This window comes from Argentina silus (genome assembly GCF_951799395.1).
Source record: "Argentina silus genome assembly, chromosome: 19".
NCBI classification, from domain to species: Eukaryota; Metazoa; Chordata; class Actinopteri; order Argentiniformes; family Argentinidae; genus Argentina; species Argentina silus.
Window position 1 is genome coordinate 9,373,979 of NC_139673.1, and position 18,438 is coordinate 9,392,416.

Here is an 18,438-nt window from a genome sequence, read left to right on the forward strand (position 1 = left end):
CCGATGTGTGGTTATAGATGATTTTATGTGGTTTTACACTGAATGTAGACGATCCTGCCATGCTGGAGATTCTCCCCTCACTCAAAATAAATAGTCCTAATCCAGAATTAAAACATTTACACCTCAAAACCTTGCATTTTTCATGGATATAGATATCAGCATACAAATAACACAGAGGTATTCAGTGTTTCATGTGTGTGTGTTTGGGTCTGGCTGTATGACTGACATGTCCCTGTGTGGTCACCAGCCTCTGACCTGCTGGTGAACAGGAAGGAGCGGAGGAGACATAGCCTCAACAGGAACTTTGTAGGAGACTACCTGGGCATGGATGACAGGCCTGAGCTCCGACAGTTTCTGGCCAAGAGGGAGAAGATCGACTTTGCTGACAAAGTCACTAAATACGACAGGCGCTTCAAGGTGAGCGCTCCTGCTTCTATCAGTGTTTTTATTTTTTTTATTTTAAATATCTCCCCAAGGTTTCTGTCTGATAGGGTTTCGTTTTTCTGAGAGGAAATACTGACAGCTGCGGCGGTGAATGTGATTGTTATGGATGTGAATATGAGACAGTAAAACAAATAATGACCATTTCTCTCCTCTCTCTGTCCATTGCCGTGTTCAGGGCATCAAGAGGGACTTGATCCTGACGCCCAAGTGTGTGTATCTGATTGGGCGAGAGAAGGTAAAGCAGGGGCCTGAGCGAGGTCAGGTGACGGAGGTGCTCAAGAGGCGGATCGAGGTGGAGAAGATCTTGGCTGTGTCTCTCAGGTAAGAGCCCAGGTCTCTCAGCTCAGACCCCAGGTCTGTTAGGTTAGGGACAGGGAAGAGCCCCAGGTCCTGCAGCTCAATACAGTGGCTAGCATGGTCAGCTATGATTCCACACAGGAGTGTGTTTACTCTCTTTAGGAACACACAGCGCCAGAAGACTCAAGGCCTCACAAAGTCAGCTAGTTAAAGTGTAACTGTTTTCACCAACAGTCAGAACAGACACAGCTGCACCGTGTACACAGTGTGACTCCCTGGTTTAGTAGACAAACAAAGCTCCTTCAAAACATTGTAAACATTGAAACCACTCATCAGAATTCCACTTTTAACTGAACATAAAAGTAAAGAAACACTCCACACACTAGCTTTCCACAGAAACACTTGACAGAGACTTATGGAATCAGCCAACAACCCCCTTCACACCCTACAGAGACAGACCAGGCAAAACCCACCATGTTAAACTACAGCCATCTGCAGAAACGCAAGAAGCTACTTCAAAGGCGATGGTCTGGATTTTCAATCACACAAGTCCCCATGTTCCTTTTAATGTCACACATGGGGTATTACCAACATATGGAATAGATTGAAACCTCCTCTTGTATATGTCTGCTCCTTTGTGTGTAAAGGCTATCTGAAAATTCATTTCATCCACATCTCAAACCCTGGACAAAAGCATGTGTCATGTTTACAGTCTAAACGGTGCTAAGGAAGGAGTGTTCAGTCCTTGCAAAGTCAGTCGTATAGTGCATACATGTTTGAATGTTACACATGATTTTGAAGGGGGCTTTGTAGTCAGTGGGGACACTGACTCAAAATCCACATGTCTATACCTCTACAAAGCCTTCTACAATGTGAGTGGGGGGTTGTGGGTAATATGAACCAGGTGGTGCCGCGAGGGAAAGCAGGCGTAGTAAAAAAGCTCATTCAAGACGACAGAGAGTTCATTGGGGGGAACAGTGTGTCGCTGTGTGTGTCTCACAGCACAGTCTCTACTCTCTCCTTAGTTACCTGCTGCTTTGTGTGCCACTCTGCTCGTATGCAAATTTAAACGCTGGGTGGAGCCTCATGGAGGTCTGGCGGTGTCATTTGCCTGACCTGTGGGCTGAAACTGTCATAGTATCTGTCTCTTTACCGCTGTCAACAAAAGAAACTGATTACATATTTACTTGGAAACCATTCATTGGCCCATATACATTACAATGAAGCACTAGTCCTTCAGAGCTCTGATGATGATAGAATTGACTGCCCAACCCTCTTCTCTGATATCAGTACGAACTTCACATCAAATTGATTTAGAAGTACATTTAACCAGATCTCTAGTACATTTCACAGATGTGTTCCTCCATTGACCCCGTCCGTCCCTGTCTCTGCAGCACCATGCAGGATGACCTCCTGATCCTCCATGAGCAGGAGTACGACAGCCTGCTGGAGTGCACCTTTAAGACCGAGTTAATCAGCCTGCTCGCCCGCAGGTTCGAGGAGAAGACCCAGAGGAAACTGCCCCTCAAGTTTGCCACCACGTATGTAAACACAAACCTGTCTTTATGCATGAGTAGAGAAGACACAGTACAAGATGAACATGATCAGCAATACCCCGGTGTGTTCTGGAACGGGTACACAGTGATGGACAACTTTTGGTCAAGAATACAGATTTAACTGATGTACAAGAAAACGGACGTGACTGCTGCACACATTTTTATGTCCATTTCCAGCGGTCAAGTCATATTTCCCTTAGCAGATGTTTTTTTGTTGGTGGGGTGGTAAGGCATATCTCTTGTTCTCCCCTTCAGACTGGAGCTGAAACTGAAGAAGGAGAGCTGGGGGTTCCTGAGTGCGGGTGGCTCCAGGCAGGTGCAGTTTGTCCAGGGCCAGGGAGACGTGGCGGTGCTGAAGCCATCCTCCAAGTCGCTGCAGGTCAGCATCGGCCCCGGCCTGCCCAAGAACACACGTGAGTATGACACATTGAACATATACCTTCCACGTCTGGATGTTATGTGTGAAGGCCACCCCAATACACATATGCCACCCCAATACTCTCTCTCTGTAGAGACCCTTAGCCTACTGTTTACTGACGGGGAATCCCATCTGCAGGTCCCACCAAGAAAGGCTTCACCCAGAGCCGGTCCAGCCAGCCCAGCAGAACCCACCAGAACACCCCCTCCAGGGCTGCACCCGGACCCCCAGGTACAACTCACATGAAGACAACATGGTTGTTGGTATAAGCCTACAAAATGTATTGTTTTATTGTTCTATTTTGTAAAGTTCTTATTGCTATTTTGTTAATATTTTGCTATTTTGTAAGTTTTTTTGATAATATTTGCTTATATATTGTTTGTTTTTTTCCGATTGTTTTTTATGTCCCATGCAGCAACGTCAACAAGTGAATTTCCTGTATATGCAAATATACTTGGCCAAATAAAACGATTCTGATTCTGATTCTGATTCTGATACACTACCAAGAAGAATCACTGTAGATAGCGATTCAATTGATTTTCAAACTGTATCAACTTGATGACATCAATCTCACCCGCTTTCACAGTTGCCCATCAGAACGGTGGACTGAAGAACACCAACCACATGGCCAATCAGAGGAACTCCTCCCAACACGCCCATCACAGGCCTCCGTCATCGGGCAGCACAGGCCGCCCCTTCCTGCCCAACAACGTCAACCCGCTGAAGGAGCGAAGTAGCAAGCTCCCGCCCAACCTGGACTGTCTGAAGGTCCCTGACCAGGGGGCAGCAGGGTGAGGCCCGGCTCAACCCACCACACACCGACAACACTGATCATGGTTTATTATATAATATATTTGCCATTTAGCTGACGCTTTTATCCAAAGCGACTTCCATTGCAGTTAGTGCATACATTTCAGTATATATGGTCCCAGTGGGAATCGAAATCACAAACTTGTTAGCGCCATGCTCTACCAACTGAGCCACAGAGGACCATAGACCTGGTTATTTGACATATAAACATAGATAGAGATACTGAGGTAAACATTTGGTATATTATCCATCACAAAGCACAATGTGGAATACGTCACTACATAGCATCAATGCACATAAATAAAGAAATCATCGATTAATTCTATATAATTTAATGTATCTACAAGCAACACAGTGACTCATTGCTCTATTGGGAGTATGACTGTAGCATAAAAAGGTGGTGTATGTGTTTATCAGAATCAGGTGGTGTCTGTGGATGGTGTGTATGAGGATGTGTTTGTGGTTTGTGTCGGTGTATGGTGCAGTGCCATCCCAGAACAAGGTCACACACACGCGCACGCACGCACGCACACACACACACACACACACACACACACACACACACACACACACACACACACACACACGCACGCACACACTCTGTCCTGCTGTAACTTGGCTGATTGTATTCCTTTATAGTAACGGAGTCGGACGGGCAGCTTCAAATGGAGGAATGTGAGTCTTGAGTGTTTGCGGTGTGTTGGGTGATGGTTCAGGCCTAGCCAAGGCACAGTACAGTGGCATGATGTGTTCCATATCTCTCCCTGGCTCTCTAGTAGCTAGCTGCTCTCTTTCCCGCTTGTAGACTTCTCTCTCTAACAGCTGTGGATCAGAAGAAGGCTAAAGCTCTCCTCTGATTGGAGGAGACAACCATCTCTCTATGAGGAGCAGAAAAAAGTCAGAGCCCAGTAACATGCAGTCAATTATTCTGTTGTGTAGATGAGGCATCTTTTTGCTCTTGAACCTTACTTGGTCATATAAAAGCTACCATATGATTGACATGTGCCTTGCAATAGGGAATATTTGATCATATAAGCGCATATTTGTTATTACTGGGCTCTTAACGTTTTTCACACAACACTGGTCTGTTGTCAGGTGACACAGATGACCTCAACGGGTTATACTTGCATAACATACAGTGCTACTTGAAAGTTTGTGAACCCTACAGGGATGGTCATTATTTTTGTATAAAATCTTAAAATTAACTTCTAAAATTAAATTAAAATCTTTATCTAAAACCCAATTCGTAATAAAGACATTCCAAATAAAGGACACAAACAAAATAATATTATACTTTCATTGTTTATTTAACAAAAGTGGTTTATTTAACAAAAACTCAGATTTCATGTGTGCAAAAATATGTGAACCTCTTCAGTCAATAGCTTATTGCACCTCCATTAGCAGCGATAACTTGGAGTAAACGTCTCGTATAGCCACTAATCAGTCTCTGACATCTGTTTTGAGGGATTTTTGCCCATTCCTCCTCACAGAACTCAGCCAATTGAGCATCACGATTGGATTTAGATCAGAACTGGCCAATCTAAAACACAAATCTTTTTTTCTCCTGAGCCATTCTTTGGTAGATTTGCTTGAATGCTTTGGGTCGTTGTCTTGTTGGAAGACCCATTTTCAGCCCAGCTTTAGCTCTTTGACTGATGGCTTGACATTCTGTTCAAGAATCTCCTGGTATACCTTAGAATTCATGGTTCCCTTAATGATGTGGAGTCGTCCAGGTCCATAGAAGGAAAAGCAGCCCCAGATCTTGACATTCCCACCATCATGCTTGACTGTTGGAATAAGGTTCTTTTGGTGGTTGGCAGAGTTGGGTTTTCGCCAAACATAGTGGTTTTGATTGTGACCAAAAAGGTACATTTTGTACTCATCTGTCCAGAGAACAGACTTCCAGAAACCTTCGGGCTTGTCCAGGCAGGCAGTTTGGTTCTTTTTGGACAGCTTCTTCCTAGCAACCCTCCCATGAATGCCATTTCGATTCAGTGTTCTTCTTATTGTTGAAGCATGCACAGTTACCAAAGATGCAGCAAGGAAGGTCTGCAAATCTCTAGATGTTATGTTTGGGTTTTTACCTGATTTATTATTTTTCTTGGGCATTTTTTGGAAGGGCATCCACTTCTAGGCCGAGTTGCTGTCATGTTAAATGCTCTCCATTTGTAAATGATTTGCCTCACAGTGGACTTATGGAGCTCAAGTCTTGTTGAGTTAAGCTGGTCAAAACTGACCAGCTTTCTTATCTCTATTTATCAGAGTCCCAAACTCTTTCCTAAGATCTCTCCTTTGATTGGTTCATTTGGTACCCAATTATTTACCCACCTGATTCTACTTGATTTAACCAATGCAACTTGGGGTTCACTTATTTTTGCACCTGTACTAATTTCTTTATAATGTAGTTTTTCTACTACACGCATGATTTCCTCTAAACCAACATATGGAATTGGTAAATATAAACCTGTTATGTTAGATATAAAAGACTGTTTCTGATTTAAATAATCTATAATTGCACAAGGGGTTCACATACTTTCAAGCAGCACTGTATGTTGGTGAAGCAAGATATGACTTTTTTGTATAGTTGGTGATTTGTTTGGTGTGATGTTTGCTTATTGGACTTTGTGGAGGGTCATGTGTGTGTGTTTCATCTTCATTTAGTTATGAATTGATACGTTTGTTAATGTTTTTGCAATCTATTTACCCTACTCGATCTTATACACCAACATGAGAAGTTCTCGAAGACAAATTAGTGGGATGGCTCGCCACCTTGTGGTAGAACTGTGAACAATTTGTTTTCTAATTTGGTTAAGCGTTTTGGAAAGAAACTATGAAGTGTACAAATACAATCATTACTACCACACAAACTCGCACAATGTGTATTTCCCATATTGAAACAGCTTAAGTCTAACTTCACAACCTTTGCTGAAGCCACACAATCACCAGAAGCTTTCCTCATGGCTAACAGATTGTAGTAGCAGCCCAGTAGAATAGCACCAAACTAAGAACAGATAAGAATCTCCCTCTGTGATAGCTGACGGTCCTGTTGTCTCTCTCTCTCTCTCTCTCTCTCTCTCTCTCTGTCTCTCTCTCTCTCTCTGATCCCCAGCGCTCACAGACAGACGGTCAGCAGGCCTGCTCCAGGAGGGGGCCGACCCAAACCTGCCCCCAAACCCAAGCCCCAGGTGCCCCAGTGCAAAGCACTGTACGCCTACGACGCCCAGGACACAGACGAGCTGAGCTTCAACGCGGATGATGTCATAGACATCATCAAAGAAGGTGAGCCAGACACAGCACGCCGAGATTACACCCTCACACTGCGAAAAATGAATGCATGTTTTTCCTGCACTCATCACACACAAATGTCAAACATTTTCTGTTTTACATGTTGAAAATATATGGTGATATTCTTCTCCACACTAAGCTACAAGTATGTCTTCTTCTTCTTCCCTGTTTGGCCAGATGCCTCTGGATGGTGGACGGGGAGACTACGGGGAAAGCAGGGCCTCTTCCCCAACAACTACGTCAGCAAGATCTAAGACCTGCCTGACGAACTCCTGTCATACACACACCTCCACTGACCCCTGAGGGGAGAGAGCTACTCGATGGAGAGATGGTGAGAGACGGGGGGAGAAACAGACATTTCCCCCACTCCAGCATGATAGCCTGCCGCAGGATGTACCTTCATGTTATTGTGGAAGGTTAAGAGGAGCATCAGGCTTGTGATGGAGTTGCATTTCTACGGGCGATCTGAGGATAAGACTGTTTTACTCCAGGGTTAATGGCTACACAGTCCCTGTGAGCACTGAACAAAACTATTTATTGTATTTATATATAGCTTTCTACATTCTTCCCCCCCCATTCCTGTCTCTTTCACCTTGCTAAGGTTTTAAGGTGAGCTTTTGGATGCATAGAAACTAAGTATCCATGATCTGTGGGACCAGGTTGTAATTGAATCTTTCTTAATTTCATGTTTTGGAAATGAAAGGGTGAAATTAAGGGTGGTTGCCAAGAAGTCACTGTCTCGCTGTTTTAGATTTAGATCAAGTTTGTCATGGCCTGTAATGTTGTTCAGTGGAGATTTGTGCTGCTAAAATGAATTTACAGATAGTATTGACTATACATTTATTTTGACACAACAAAACACATTCACATGAAATGGACATTTAGTAGTTCATTGCACTCTTATTTTCTACGCATAGCCAATGCATTGAATAAGAAAAACAATTATATGTTTTATAATCAAGTATTAAAAAATAATGCCAATGTTTAATAGTCAGTTCAAAAGCAATAACTCATGGGACAGGAAATGCATAACGTCTTCACTGGACGCCCCGCCCCCCCCAAAACACATTATTATTTCAGAAAAGCATCCCCAGAACACAAGGGCCACTCCGTGTACTGTACTCTGAGTGTGTTGTCTGTGGTTTCTAAGCACTTTATCAGTACAGGTACTACCTTGAACATACAGACTGACTGGTCATTCCTGCTACAGCCAGTAATCCATGGACTTTAATGAGGGATAGATTGCCAAACTAGTGATGGGCCTAGTTACTGAAGCAAATCATTTGTTTACATAGAATTATAATACAGGCATTTTAGATCTGTGTATATACATCTCTTGATATTTAGGAATATGTCTATACTGTTAAGTTTTTTAAATTAATTGTGTAGTGTATTTTTTCTCTGCAGGATCTTTTTTTATTCAAATTTTCTCTGCTTTTGATATTTTGGGTGTTTTCATTCCACTTCATGCAGATTTTTAAGTGGACAGTATCTTAAGAATATGGGGAATGGAGTTACTGTTACTCAAGCGCTGAGTTCTTTCAGGTTAAAGGAGAGAAGAAAGCTCTATTGACTTCACATGTTTTTCATGGCACTAAGAAGGATTTCACTTTTTCATTTGTTTTTTCTCCGGTTTCCACTAAACGTTTTGCACAGCTTTTGCATTACTCACACATTCCTTTGCATTTTCCATTTACCAGTTTTGTATGAAATAATCCCTTTTATGTTTAAACCAGCTGGGTCTTCTTTCACAGACTAAATGAACTGCAGCGTCATCACAGATTGTTCGGTCCTGAATGGTTGGAAAGACATCCTTGTGCAATATCAAAAATGGCAGATGAAAGTCTTTTAATAAAGCATGGACTGTTGTATTTGTATTTACTTCACTGTGCGTTGCATTGCTTTTCATGATGATCCAAATATTTGTTATAGTGATTTTCCATGCTCATAAGCATGCCTCATCACCCCCTCCCTCCAAATCAGAGATGATGTCCATGTTTCCTCATAATAACAGAACAGCTACACTACCCAGCCATGTTGTCTGATGAGTTCACATTCAGTGCAGTGTGAAGGTCAAAAAACAAGCTGATCATATCAATAAACTTGGATGGTCATTCAATACTGTGCTTCACTCAGCTGACAGTGAGCATAATAGGGTACTGGATGGAATGTAAAGTGCCTTTATGAATGAATATGGCTGGCCCATATACAATTAGGTTCTACCCAATTGCTTTATACATTATACTGCACAATAATCTGAACTATATCAGCTCCATGTGTATGAATGCATTATACTTGTGTTAGGTTTGTTGAATTTGACCTGGTACTTGGACTACAGTTGTGGTGCTTTACCCTTTGATTCATTAGGATTAATAAAACAGACAAAAAAACAAGGATGTGGTTCTTTATTGTATGTATTCAACATGACTGTACACAACTGCCATAAAAGTTTACAAAATGTAGTTATGGAACACATTGTATTTGATCAATACAACAATTGTAATTGTTTGAAGCCATGTTCTTCCTTTTGCTTAAATATATATAGGCGTATACACAGGCATGTTATAGGATAAATAAAGCTTAGCCATGACAGGATGTGGTTTGTTTCATGTTTGTATGCAACAAGACATTTCCTAAAATAGTCATTGAACAATCTAGATAGGACAAAGCATGACAATGAAAAAAAATAGGATCAGTTTTATTACAAAAATATTTGTTTGCAACATGATCACAATTTTCCCCAAAATCTGAACAATAAAGCTAGTCACGAGACTAGTCATGTTATAAATAAACATGAAACATAAGCCATAAGTTGCAACAGTCTAAAACAGCAAATAAGGGGACACCTCCACAAAACATACTGATTGATACAAGCAAAGATTTGAGGTAAACAATGAACTAAACTTCCATAGTGCATCGCCAAGAATGAAGGTGTAACCACCATTTTAAAAGGGTTCAAAACTCATGTTTATTTGTACAAACATTACAAGTGAAATATTTACATGGATTTCAAAGCAGCAAGCCAATAGGCCATCCAGGTTGTTGGTCAATTAAAAAAAAAAAAAGACTAAAATAAAGTGCAAGTTAAGATTCTGATCACAACATAACGTCGGACCTCAGGGACGGTCGAGGACAGGCGCGGTAGTGTTAAGTAGAGGTGCGGCCATGTTCTTCACCACCACAGACTTCAGCTGAGGGATGAGGCTGATCGACATCAGCCTGCTGCTTGAATACTTGGTCTTGACCGCCTGGAACACAAAAGACAGTTGGCCTTGTCCTTACATTTAAGTTTCAAGTTACATCTCACAAGTGCAGGGAGTAAAATTCTTAGGCTTGGTTCCTTGATTTAGGTGACCATTAATCTCACCTTAGCCTTCATTCTGCCGACAGAGAAGCCAGACAGTCTGTATATATTCTAGAAGTTACCTGGAGCTTAGTCTTTCCCTCATTGACAATCATCACGTTCTTGGCCATGTGCTGCATGATCGGCTTGATGTGGCCTTCATCATAGGTGGAGTAATGCTGCTGTGTTGGAGACTGGAGGATAGAGAAACCTCACATTAGTGGTCTGGAATAACAAGGATGGCACCTAGCTCTACAGAGAGTTTCAACAGGTGTGCCATAACCCATAGAGTGGGTGTGTATAGATATATCTATCCATCCCTGTACCATAATGCCCATAGTCTGTGGGAGACAGCGTACCCATGTGAGCCCATCAAGCAACAGCTGGGAGAGGGACAAGGCAGCAGCTGCAATCTCAGAGGGCTGGTAGTGCACCATGTCATAGTCAAGGAGGGTCAGCTCCATGAGGTACTTGGCCAAAGTGTGCTTCTCAGCATCAGCCTTGAGAAAGAAAAATCATTACTTACTAGAAACAGCTAAAATTGTGCATTAACCCCTTCACAATTCTACTGAGGAACCGCATACAGACAGTCCTGCACACCCTCTGGTTACACCAACTTACTGATTGGGACTGATATGAACTGTATGCACCACGCAAGGTTAGACACTTACATTACCAGCCTTTGAGGCTCTCCTAAGGAAGTGTAGGGGTAGAGGGCGTCCAAGCTGGAAGTTGAGAGCCCTCAGCATAATCATTTCCATTTCCCGTATCTGGGCCTTGGAGAAGGCATTGTCAGTGATGTAAGAGAAGTCGCCAACTTCAGGGGCATACATCTCCTCATATTTGGAGGCCAGCCACATGGCAGTCACGCCGACCAGCTGTAACTTCTTCCGGGAAATTTCTTGCACCTGTACAGGAGGAGAAACTGTGTCAAAACAAGTCTTCAACACGGGCCAATTGGAGTTGACTGTCTGGATGAGGCTTGCCTGAAGAAAGCGATCCAGGATGGCCACAGTCAGATACAGAGTCTCCTGCAGCAGCTGGAACCTGGAATGCACCTGAATCAGCCAATCAATGAGGAGGGCGCGCATGCGTTCATTGATCCCGTACCCTTGCATGTACTGGGGCCGGACGGACTGCTGGACCTGTTGAGGAAGGATAGATATTTTAACTTCAGTGAAACAGTCCAAAACATTTACATTAGGCATTTAGCAGACACTTTTATCCAAAGCAACTTACAACAAATACATTGGTTTAAGTAAGTGAATCATCTATCCATCAATCATTAGATTGCCCAGACCAGGGGCCAGTCACAATGCCGGAAGGAATTTAAACGAGGTTATTTGCCACAGTCACTGATGGCAATGGTTAATGAGGCAGTGACACTGGAGCCTAGTGTCCAAATTACCTCAAGGCACCGCAGATAGCAATAGATATCCTTCACATATTCAGAGCACAGCTGTGGCATGTCAGAATCCCCCTCATCGATGTCCTCTACAGCCAGGAGTGCATCTGAAAACGCCTGGCACAATTCCTCCTCCTTCATGGAAACATCCAATTCTTCAGGCACAGGGTGTAGGGGAGCCCGGGGAACTACAAAGGCTGGTTCACGTCTGGGCTGAAAGGCTGGTGGCTGGGCCTCTGGGTTGGGAGCTGTTTTGGTTGATGCCTTGGTGGGAACAGTAGTCAGTACAGACCAAGATACATTGTATGAGTGACCCCCTTGCAGAGTAGTGGAGACCACAATGGAGTAAACAATGCAACGGTAGACGTACCTTGGATTGTTGAATCGCTTTGCTGGAAAAGTTGGAAAGCTCTCCAAGCACAGCCCTCCTTTTGCCAACAAGGTAGCCTGCTTTGCCCATTGCTGCTGGGTTTTCAGCGTTCCTCGGCTGTAGGGAGAACACAATTAGGTTTGACCAAACCCAACATAATTCGTATACACAATAACAACTGGTCTCAGTCTTTCAGATTCGTGCCAATGTTTGCCATCTCACCGCATTCATCGGCTGCTACCGAGCTAAGCTGGCTTACTACAACATCGCGTAAACAGAGGCCAGGGTTCAGATCGCTAATACTAGCCAACATAGCTAGCGGAGTTACACAAAAAAACAATAACGCAAGAATTTAAAGAGCTACTCACCGCCGCACGAACTTCAAAAGAAGACATACTTAAGCTTCGATATCAACGGTTCGAGAAGTAGCAGGCAGCAATAACTTCTTAGACAAAAATGAAATTTTACCAGGGCCAAAGCACACAGCTAAAGTAGATGATGATGAAAAACAATCAATCGCACAACCATTCAAATACCGCTCTGTTGACTCTCATTGGATACCGCTTCATAGAATGCGCGTCATTCATTGGTTCCCCAGTCGCCGCTTAAGCCTTATCAAAAATATATACAATCGGCGTTTCGTCATGGATGATAAAATAAACCATTAGCTACATCAGAATTATCTGTAAAATAAATAAATAAATAAATAATCAACATATGTTGATAATAACATGATGATTGTAAAACATCGTGTGTTACTCATGACATGGGCCCGCCCATAATGTCCCTGGTTCCATTTCCGCCCCTATCCTCTTTCCACGACCCCTTTGAGTGAACTTAGCTTCCATCATGTAATATAACGTCATTCTTAGACCAGTGACTGTGTGTAGGTCTATACTGCACTCTCCTTCCATGATTAATGTAAGAGGATGCATACAATTTGCCCCATATTTCCAGTGTAGTGCAGTGTTTTTCGGTTTGTTATACAGATTGTTCATGCTGTGGACAGATATGACAAGCATGACACAAATTGTTGTCTTATTGTTTTATGATAGCATATACACTCACCGAACACTTTATTAGGAACACCTGTACACCTTCTCATGGTGGAGGTGGTGTAACGGTGTGGGGAATGTTTTCTTGGCACACTTTGGACCCGTTAATACCAATCAATCATTGCTTGAATGCCGCAGACTATTTGAATATTGTTGCTGACCATGTGCATCCCTTCATGGCCACAATTTACCCATCTTGTAATGACTACTTCCAGCATGATAATGCACCATGTCACAAAACAAAAGTCTCAAATTGGCTTCATGAACATGACAATGAGTTCAGTGTTCTTCAGTGGCCTTCCCAGTCACCGGATCTGAATCCAATAGAACACCTTTGGGATGTGGTAGAACAGGAGATTCACAGCTTGAAAGTGCACCTGAAAAATCTGCAGGAATTGCGTGATGCAATCATGTCATCATGGACTAGAATCTCAAAGGAATGTTTCCAACATCTTGTGGAATCAATGCCACAGAGAATTGAGGCTGTTTTGAGAGCAAAGGGAGGCCCTACCCAGTATTAGTATAGTGTTCCTAATAAAGTGTTCGGTGAGTGTAGCTGAAGCTGTTAATGGCATTGTCTTCATTGTTAGAGCCACATCAAGTGTCACCATCTGAAAATGCAGTGGTCAAATATGAATCCATTTATAGGTGAATGATACAATCAAACAACTCCCAAGAAGACACAATGAAAAGGACACAGGAAAGAGTTATCTAACTTTATTAATATCATTATTTTAAAACTAATATAAATCCCATGGAATATCATCCTGGTGCCAATAAGTCTATGAATGCATGGATACCTGCCATAAGTACTGCATTCCAACACTCCATTCAAAATTATTACAGTTTTTTTTTTCGTTTTTTTTTTTCAAAATTCAGCAATTAGAGTGGAAATACATGGCCTCAGCGTACTGTCATTTTCACAGCACTCCTGTCTTTTTCTCTCCAGTGCAAGTATATGCAAGTTAGCTAGGTGAGAATAATAGTAGTGTTATATTGTCCATGGCAGAGAACAGAAACTGCTGCTGAAAGCTACAGAGAGAGAGAGAGAGAAATAGAGAGAGAGAAATAGAGAGAGAGAGAGCTAGAGAAAGAAAGAAAGAGAGAGAGAGAGAGAGGAGGGGGGGGGGTTTGTAAGAATAGCTATGTTTTGTTATTCTGAGCTGAGCTGTGTATTTCCCTCTTAACAAAGAATCAGGGCTAAATGAAATGCCAGGATAAACCAATGCCATTCTCAGCTTCCAATCAAACAGATTTTCCCAGGTTGCAGGCTCATGTGAAACTGGTTGCATCTGTGGGCCTGAGCTCCCCTAATAAGACCCAGTTTACCATCTTGGGCCCATCTGAGGGGGAAATCCAAACACAACACACAGACACTGGATCCTCAGCAGACCTCAACAATCATTCACTTGAAAAAGAACAGTCAAGAGACAGAGATGTGACATTCATTTTCTTTTTCTCTAAAATACATTAGATGAAGTGTGAATGGTGTTTAGTCAAATCAAGGTGCAGGGGAGATGTGTAGAATGGCAAACAAGCATGTGCATTTTTCTGGGCAGTGAGGTGAACTTTGAGTTTATTTGCACTCTAGAAATACTGGGTGAACACTAATACAGCAGCTGATCTGTTAAACTGATATTTTCCTAATTAAGGAATGTCTTGATTTACTAAAAAAAACGTCTTTCACTAGCAAACCACATTGTCTAAACATAAACTAATCAATACAATGATCGGTAAGATGAATCCTGCAATGTTGTTTTTTTTTTAAAATGGAGGTTGACATTCTATTCCAGTAAAGCAAGGCATTAGGTATATAGAAATGCTTTCTTACTAGAGCAGCTATCCTCACCTGCAAGTTGTTAGGCCATGAGAAGCCCACATTATATGTGCAAAGAAATGCATTGCGAGGAACCATGCAAAAAAAGAAATCCAAAAAAAAAAAAAAAAAAAAAAATCCAAAAAAAAACCAAACAATGACACTTGAGGAAACAATCAAAAGCTACATAAAAGCTTTATAAATACAATAAAATTTTAATTCCTTAATGGAGATGTCAATTCTAGCAGTATTGTACTATGTGATAGCTGGCACTCTAGGCTCAATGCTTTTTTTGTCTGATGTTTTTTTTTTTTTTTTTTTTTTTTTTCATATTGGATCTGCGCAGGTAATTCATGCCATCTTTGGTTGACTGCAGTACTGAAGAAAAAAATCGAAACAATAAACAACAAATAAAGATAATTCCAACAAAAGGGTTGTTAGAAAAACAGCATCAACTCTCGGCAGACAGCTGCGCCTCGATGTCCACTCTGCAGATGGGGCACTTCTTATTGGTGAGGAGCCACTGGTCCACACACAGTTGATGGAAGAGGTGCATACAAGGTAGGCGTCTATGGGCGAGACGGACGGAGAGAGAAGAGAAGACATTGTGAGACGGGTTTCGAATTCCATCTTTGCACAGGAAAAAAGGCCACTGAATCGGATAAAAATAGTCCCGTTTGGTTTGTTGCTACATGTAAATTGTGACCTAGATTCTCAAACAGTACAAAACTACCACCGATATTTTAGAATAAAATCAAAGAGATCATGAAAGATGACAGATAATAAACAGTTGACACAATCAAAACGAAACCTCCATGACACCTTCTTCTCAAATGGAAGCTGTAGTTTCGACATTCCACCAACAGAGGGCGTAAAATCTGAAAGCCAGTCGATGACATGGGCACATATGTTGAGTTCCAGAATCGTCCTCTTGAGGCCAGTCATTTTGAGGCACTCAGAGGATTGGTTTTTCTGCTGATTACTATACTTTTGGGTTTTGAGAAAATCTCCAGAGTGTATCAACAGAAAATGTGGGAAAGGAGCAATCATGCCTCACACATATACAGCGCAAACAAACATGCCTGCATTCACACACACACACACACACACACACACACGCGCGCACGCACACGCACACACACACACACGCGCACACACACACACGCGCGGTTTACCTGACGTCCTCCCCTTCCTCCAGTATTGACAGACAGATGGTGCATTTCTCCTCTGTGTCTTCTTCATCCGCCCCATCATCTTCATCTTGCTTACCAAGCAGCTTTCTCTGTTCAAGAAAACATTGGAAAACACCATTTTAGACACACAAAGCATCAAACATCAAATCTCCCTCAGCAGACACAAGTCTTACTTACAGTATAAAGGGGTATTATATATGGGGTATGTCAGGGACCATTTGATGATGTTTTACCTCAAACCCTTCTAAATGTACTCAGTTTACACAGGGTGTTTTACATTACAGGTACACATCAGGTTAAAGACTATCCAGTATGACAGAGAGAGCTCACTGTATACAATACAATTCTCCTAACATGAACACACACACATCCCTACAAGGACAGAGAGAATGGTCATTTTGTCCTGGCTACAGAACAGGTTTTCTTTTCACTGAGTCAGTAAATCATCCCTAAGGATAAAACGTAATACCGTAATATTGCTTCATGAAAGATAAATCATATGATTCCCCTGTTTGCTACTGCCGAAATCCCCTTGCCCCCCAAACACTAGCAACTAACAGCCACAAGTGAGCCGAGAAATGTTTCCAAATTGATTCGTTTCATTTAGTTCTCACCGAGTCTGAGGTTGCGTGCATATTTTTCCCAATAGTTGCCCATGCTTCAGGGGTTAACTGTTCGTCAATGTCTCTCTCCAACACCTTCTGTATTGGGCGGCAGGGTGTTAGATAACTTATTTAAATACATTTTTAGAAAACTATATGGAATCTTTCCCTACAATGGTCTCTAAGGCTGCAACTTTGGGTGAAAGGGACACTTTTTCTACAGTATTTGGCTTAACGATAGCAATACATTGAAAGAGCACAAAAGACCACTGTGCATTCTGTCCCAGAATATTCATGTGCAGACATGTATACATATATCCCAACAAACTGCATGAAGTAGCACATGTTCATACATACTCAATAATATAACACTCTCTCTCTCACCCACCCTTTCTCTCTCTCACACACACACACGCACATTCACACACGCGCGCACAGACACACATGCGCGCACACTCTCACCTTTTTGTACTTGTGTGGGTAAGTGCACCTCTCTATGGTTCCCTGAGAGGCCCCTCGGTTCACAGTCCCCAATCTCTCCTCCAGATGCAGCAGATCCTGAGACAGGGACAGGGACAACACACACACCCCCCCCGCCGTGAGACAGTGAGCTACCTGACACCTACACACACACCTACACACACACCTACACACCTACACACCTACACACACACACACACACACACACAGAGTCCTAGTGACAGCCTTCACTGAGCCCTAATGACACATCACTCATTAAAGCGTTACCTCATAAGTTCGTCCGAATCCAGTCATTCTGGATGAGATGTAGCGAATGTGCGGGTAGGTCACTTCAGACATGCCAGTGTGCTAAGAGAGAGAGAGAGAGAGAGAGGAGGCCAGCCGTAAAATCCACTAAACACACATTCACACCAACCGTCATCCAGGACAAACCGCTTGACCTGTTGTCAATTCAGGCTGAAGTTGCTTCAAACTGCATTTTGATGGACCCCCCCCCCCCCCCGCAAAGTGTCCCGATTTCACATTTTCATATGAACGTGACGATATATGACATAGTTTCAAAGGGGGCTCCATTGACTCCAGGCCACTGGATGTGTTGAATATGCACTTGAAATGCCTGATGGGCCACCATTAATTGCTAATGCATTATTCATGTGGCCCACCAAACCATCCCTGAAATAACAGATGTTAAAAATAGAGGGGCTACCGTCATTAGTCGACTCCCAACACTTCAAATAAAAGCATTTCTTTCTCATTTATGCTAATGTATGCACATGCTTCATAAGAGCAGAGGTGAGAGCGTGTTTCCGGCCGTGCTTTGCTCTGCTCTGCTCTTCTCTGCTCTATTCTGCTCTGCTCTTCTCTGTTCTGCTCTGCTCTGTTCTTCTCTGCTCTGCTCTTCTCTGCTCTTCTCTGTTCTGCTCTGTTCTGTTCTTCTCTGCTCTGTTCTGTTCTTCTCTGTTCTGCTCTTCTCTGTTCTGCTCTTCTCTGCTCTTCTCTGCTCTTCTCTTCTCTGCTCTTCTCTGCTCTGCTCTTCTCTGTTCTTCTCTGCTCTGTTCTTCTCTGTTCTGCTCTTCTCTGCTCTGTTCTGCTCTTCTCTGCTCTTCTCTTCTCTGTTCTGCTCTTCTCTGCTCCGCTCTGCTCTTACCATGAAGGGGATGGGGAAGTGGTGCAGTCTGGGAGGAGGGTGGTAGTGGGGCAGGTGAGGGTGCAGGTGTCCTGAAGGATAGGGTGCCACCGTCACCCCGGTCTCGATGCCCAGCTCCCTGCACAAGACACAAGGGCACCAACACAACACTCAGCCCAAGAAACACTTCCCAATGTTTTCCCATCTATAATAACAATAATAATAATAATAATAATAA

General features: G+C 42.7%; 3 protein-coding genes across 7 annotated transcripts in view; 1 reads left to right on the forward strand and 2 right to left on the reverse strand.

The window, feature by feature from the left end:
• Positions 1-8,678, forward strand: part of myo1ea (myosin IEa) — a 45,270-nt gene extending 36,592 nt beyond the window's left edge. The window contains exons 21-29 of the mRNA XM_083690866.1: positions 248-417; positions 620-765; positions 2,136-2,282; positions 2,553-2,710; positions 2,854-2,946; positions 3,302-3,506; positions 4,165-4,200; positions 6,635-6,804; positions 6,988-8,678. Of these exons, the coding sequence (XP_083546992.1) occupies positions 248-417; positions 620-765; positions 2,136-2,282; positions 2,553-2,710; positions 2,854-2,946; positions 3,302-3,506; positions 4,165-4,200; positions 6,635-6,804; positions 6,988-7,064 (1,202 nt within the window). The 3' untranslated portion in view covers positions 7,065-8,678. The remainder of the gene's footprint in view (positions 1-247; positions 418-619; positions 766-2,135; positions 2,283-2,552; positions 2,711-2,853; positions 2,947-3,301; positions 3,507-4,164; positions 4,201-6,634; positions 6,805-6,987) is intronic.
• A 646-nt stretch (positions 8,679-9,324) lies between these two features.
• ccnb2 (cyclin B2) lies at positions 9,325-12,386 on the reverse strand. The gene is made up of 7 exons (XM_083691333.1): positions 12,297-12,386; positions 11,929-12,045; positions 11,562-11,822; positions 10,825-11,298; positions 10,513-10,653; positions 10,237-10,347; positions 9,325-10,058 (listed from the first exon to the last, which is right to left on the reverse strand). The coding sequence occupies exons 1-7, from the start codon at positions 12,321-12,323 to the stop codon at positions 9,927-9,929; spliced, it is 1,263 nt and encodes a 420-aa protein (XP_083547459.1). The 5' UTR covers positions 12,324-12,386; the 3' UTR covers positions 9,325-9,926.
• Positions 12,387-13,685: 1,299 nt separating this feature from the next.
• The window catches only part of rnf111 (ring finger protein 111), a 29,778-nt gene continuing 25,025 nt past the window's right edge, over positions 13,686-18,438 (reverse strand). For 2 of the 5 annotated variants that reach the window (XM_083690932.1, XM_083690931.1), the window contains exons 10-15: positions 18,222-18,339; positions 17,342-17,422; positions 17,057-17,152; positions 16,607-16,693; positions 15,975-16,081; positions 13,686-15,368 (exon numbers count right to left, since the gene is read on the reverse strand). In XM_083690932.1, the coding sequence (XP_083547058.1) occupies positions 15,251-15,368; positions 15,975-16,081; positions 16,607-16,693; positions 17,057-17,152; positions 17,342-17,422; positions 18,222-18,339 (607 nt within the window). In that variant the 3' untranslated portion in view covers positions 13,686-15,250. The remainder of the gene's footprint in view (positions 15,369-15,974; positions 16,082-16,606; positions 16,694-17,056; positions 17,153-17,341; positions 17,423-18,221; positions 18,340-18,438) is intronic. The other 3 variants (XM_083690935.1, XM_083690934.1, XM_083690933.1) reach the window with 2 other exon arrangements.

Bases quoted from the DNA above. Each gene is read 5' to 3' on its own strand.
- ccnb2 (XM_083691333.1), bottom strand. From the start codon at position 12,323: ATGTCTTCTTTTGAAGTTCGTGCGGCG. The intron at 12,046-12,296 runs GTGAGTAGCTCT...TTCTCCCTACAG, and splicing joins CTTTTGAAGTTCGTGCGGCG to CCGAGGAACGCTGAAAACCC. The intron at 10,059-10,236 runs GTAACTTCTAGA...TTTGTGTTCCAG, and splicing joins AGGGAAAGACTAAGCTCCAG to GCGGTCAAGACCAAGTATTC.